The 2,514-nt window shown below is 60.7% G+C and overlaps 1 protein-coding gene across 1 annotated transcript in view; it reads left to right on the top strand.

Annotated features, from left to right (window-relative positions):
- Positions 1 to 2,514, top strand: part of LOC106721830 — a gene marked incomplete at both ends in the record, with an annotated part of 9,570 nt that overhangs the window by 615 nt on the left and 6,441 nt on the right. Inside the window, 1 exon segment of the mRNA XM_025195875.1 lies at positions 13 to 169. Within this exon segment, the coding sequence (XP_025051660.1) occupies positions 13 to 169 (157 nt within the window).

The following is a 2,514-nucleotide window of genomic DNA, read 5'->3' as shown; positions in this document are numbered from 1 at the left end:
GACTCGGCTGAGTGCAGGGTGGAGCCCGGCACGGCCGTCCTGGCACGGGACGGGAAAAGCTTCCAGCAGGAGACCAGACTCACCTGCTGGACATCCAGGGACCAGGGGGCAGAGTACATCTGCCGCGTGGGACACCTCGCCCTGGAGACCCCCATCGAGAGAAGCAGCGGTAAGTTGGGTGGGGGGGAGGACAGGCCTGGTGGTTCCTGGATAAGGAGCCTTGTCATGGGCCCTGTTCTGGTTCTGGTTGTGGTGGGTCTATAGGGGAGCAGACCCGCCTGTCACCTCAGCTTAGCCCAGAGGGGCTGTGACCCCCTGGCCCTGCCTGACCCCTTGTATCAGGGCCTCCCGGAGGCTGTGTACAACAGGACACCCCTGGTGCTGGGCTGGGTGTGATGGGAGCCCACCGCAGAGACTGGCAGGAGCTGGGCTCAGGCCAGCTGGCGCAATGCGTGGGCATGTGCCTGTGGGTCCCCCCTCCCCTGCCACTCCCACCTGTTGCAGCCTGCCATCCGCGGCCTCTGGGCATGGGGGATGTCTCCCGCCTGCAGGCCCTGGTGCTTGGGCAGCCGGAGACCGTGCAGCACCTTCTATCAGGATCCTACCCCAGGCAGCTGGCAATGACCTGGCTGGGAAAGAGAGCAAGGAAGAAGAAGTGAAGGCCCCTGGGGATCTCAGACCCCCACAGGATCCACACCTCCGCCCCCAGCCCTGTGCCGGATGAAGAGTCCTACAGCTGTGACGGGCTAGCTGGCAGTGACCTAGCCCAGGGGTTTTGAAAGGGCAAAAGATGATTGGAGGACTTGGGATTCCCTTTCCTCACCAATCAGGCCCCAGAGACTCACCCTCCATGTCCCCTGGTTGGCCCCTTGGGTCAGCTGGAGGGGGATAAAAGGGGCAGCAGGGCTGACTCAGGAGAGACCAGCAAGGGACCATAAGGAAGGAGCTGGTAAGAGCGGAGCCAGCGGGGCGGGATGGGAGCAGTTGCCCCAGAAGAGCCTGAAGAAGCAGGACCTGCAGGCAGCGGTTGGACCCTCAGCAGCGCGGCAGTGCTCCACACGGGACTGAGCCTCCCCCACTCCCACGAAGGCAGCCCGCCACGCTCCCGTGAGCCCCAGCCACAGCTACCGGCAGCATCTGGCAGGGCAGTTCCCGATGTGACTGAAGCTGGTGGGATGTTCCCCTGCTCCCCACACCTCCAGCTGGGCTCAGGCTTCGGCCACGCTGCACCCTGCCACGCCACTCCCGGTGGGTGGAAGCCTCAGCCCAAAGGCTTCTGCTGAGCAACCAGCTCTGGCTCCAGCTCCTGGCCACCGTCTGCGCACTTCGCCTGCCCACAGGGGCTGCTCATTACACTGGGTGGGGTACCTACCCTGGAGATCTTTAAAAAGCAACTAAACACACAACGTGCTGAGGTTATTTGAGATAAGCAGTCTTTCCTGCCCAGCGCAGGGGGTGGATGGACCCGATGAGCTGACGAGGTCCCTTCCAGCACTAAACTGCTATGAATGTGTGAGTGTGGCTGGGAGCTGGAGCCAGAGCTCCATGTGCTGGGCAGGAGCCACCTGCAGAAACTCTCCCCACCCTCCCACCCACCCAGAACTGGCCGCAGGGGCAGTTTCTCCTGGGTGGTTATCTCACACCTCGCCCCCTCCGTTTTCTTCCCCTTCTTTCAAAGCACTCACCCCCAGGCAGGCCCGGCAGCACCTTTTGTCTCACTCACCCTTTTGGCAGTTGCACGTGGAGGCTTCCCCTCAGGCCAAGCCTCCCCGAGTCTCAGCCCACTCAGGTGTCTTGGGAACTCTCCCTTGCTGCATCTCTTTCCCCCAAGCTGATACTGTTGCACCACAGTCCTTTCCCCGGCACTCATGCAGGGTTTATCCCACTCTTTTACTGACCCCACATTTCCAAACCCAGCAGGAGTCGGCATCCTGCTCTCTGGGCTCAATGAGCTATGTCCTCACCTGAAGGGGTTTGTGAAGCTGGTTCACGAGCTCTGGGCTGGGATGAAAAGCAACCTGTTCAGATTTGCTGATGATACCAAAATTTGGGGTGAGGTGGGCATGTTAGCAGGCAGGGAAAGACTTCAGCAAGACCTGGATAGGTTGCAGGGGTGGGCTAACAAAAACAGGATGCGTTTCAATACAGACAAGTGCAGGGTGCTGCACTTGGGCAGTAGTAACCAGCAGCACACTTATAAGATGGGAAACTCCCTTCTTGGGAGCACGGAGGCAGAAAGGGATCTCGGAGTCATCATTGACTCCAAGATGAACATGGGCCGACAATGCGAGGTCACGGTCGGCAGGGCTAACCGGACCCTATCGTGCATCCACAGAGGCATCTCAAGTAGGGCCAAGGAGGGGATCCTCCCCCTCTACGTGACACTGGTCAGGCCGCAGCTGGAGTACTGTGTCCAGGTCTGGGCGCCGCACTTCAAGAGGGATGTGGACAACATGGAGAGGGTCCAGAGGAAGGCCACCTGTATGATCCAGGGACAGCAGGGCAGACCCTACA

Source organism: Alligator sinensis, unplaced genomic scaffold (genome assembly GCF_000455745.1).
Source record: "Alligator sinensis unplaced genomic scaffold, ASM45574v1 scaffold2850_1, whole genome shotgun sequence".
NCBI lineage: Eukaryota > Metazoa > Chordata > Crocodylia > Alligatoridae > Alligator > Alligator sinensis.
Note: the sequence above shows the minus strand (reverse complement) of the source record. Positions and strands in the feature narration are given on the sequence as shown.